This window comes from Colobus angolensis, unplaced genomic scaffold (assembly GCF_000951035.1).
Source record: "Colobus angolensis palliatus isolate OR3802 unplaced genomic scaffold, Cang.pa_1.0 Scaffold103, whole genome shotgun sequence".
Lineage (NCBI taxonomy): Eukaryota > Metazoa > Chordata > Mammalia > Primates > Cercopithecidae > Colobus > Colobus angolensis.
This window is the reverse complement of record NW_012111253.1, coordinates 4103629-4104760: the sequence shown is the minus strand read 5'-3', so window position 1 is coordinate 4104760 and position 1132 is coordinate 4103629. Positions and strand designations below refer to the sequence as shown.

The window sequence follows — 1132 nt, the reverse complement described above, 5'->3', positions numbered from 1 at the left end:
GTAGATCTACCATTTGATCCAGCAATCCCACTCCTGGGTATCTACCCAGAAGAAAAGAAGCCATTATACAAAAAAAAGATACTTGCACATGCATGTTTATAGCAGCACAATTCGCAATTGCAAACATATGAAATCAGCCCAAATGCCCATCAATCAATGAGTGTATAAAGAAAATGTTGAATATATGTACCATGGAATACTATTCAGCCATGAAAAGGAATGAAGTAATGGCATTTGCAGCAACCTGGGTGGAATTGGAGACCATTATTCTAAGTGAAGTAACTCAGGAATGGAAAATCAAACATTGTATGTTCTCACTCATAAGTGGAGCTGAGCTATGAGGATGCAAAGGCATAAGAATGATACAATGACCACTAGAAAGATGGCGGAGCAAGAGCAAAGAAAAATCCCTTTGGTTCCAGAAAATCTGCTGAAAAAGAGGAAGGCTTATCAAGCCCTCAAAGCCACCCAGGCAAAGCAGGCACTTTTGGCAAAGAAGGAGCAGAGGAAAGGAAAAGGGCTCAGGTTTAAGCGACTAGAATCATTCCTACATGATTCCTGGCGGCAGAAACGTGACAAGGTGCGTCTCAGACGACTAGAAGTGAAACCTCATGCCTTGGAATTGCCAGATAAACATTCCTTGGCCTTTGTTGTATGCATCGAAAGGATTGATGGCGTGAGTTTACTGGTGCAGAGAACCATTGCAAGACTTCGCCTAAAGAAAATTTTTAGTGGTGTCTTTGTAAAAGTCACCCCCCACAACCTAAAAATGCTGCGTATAGTGGAACCTTATGTGACCTGGGGATTTCCAAATCTGAAGTCTGTCCGAGAACTCATTTTGAAACGTGGACAAGCCAAGGTCAAGAATAAGACCATCCCTCTGACAGACAACACAGTGATTGAGGAGCACCTGGGGAAGTTTGGCGTCATTTGCTTGGAAGACCTCATTCATGAAATTGCCTTCCCAGGGAAGCATTTCCAGGAGATCTCATGGTTCTTGCGCCCTTTCCACCTCTCAGTGGCCCGACATGCTACCAAAAATAGAGTGGGCTTCCTCAAGGAGATGGGCACACCTGGCTATCGGGGTGAACGCATCAATCAGCTTATCCGCCAGCTGAACTAGACCCAGGTG

General features: G+C 44.3%; 1 protein-coding gene across 1 annotated transcript in view; it reads left to right on the top strand.

Annotated features, from left to right (window-relative positions):
* Positions 1-374: 374 nt before the first annotated feature.
* Positions 375-1132, top strand: part of LOC105511929 (60S ribosomal protein L7-like 1) — a 9680-nt gene continuing 8922 nt past the window's right edge. Inside the window, exon 1 of the mRNA XM_011942144.1 lies at positions 375-1129. Within this exon, the coding sequence (XP_011797534.1) occupies positions 383-1123 (741 nt within the window). The 5' untranslated portion in view covers positions 375-382 and the 3' untranslated portion in view covers positions 1124-1129. The remainder of the gene's footprint in view (positions 1130-1132) is intronic.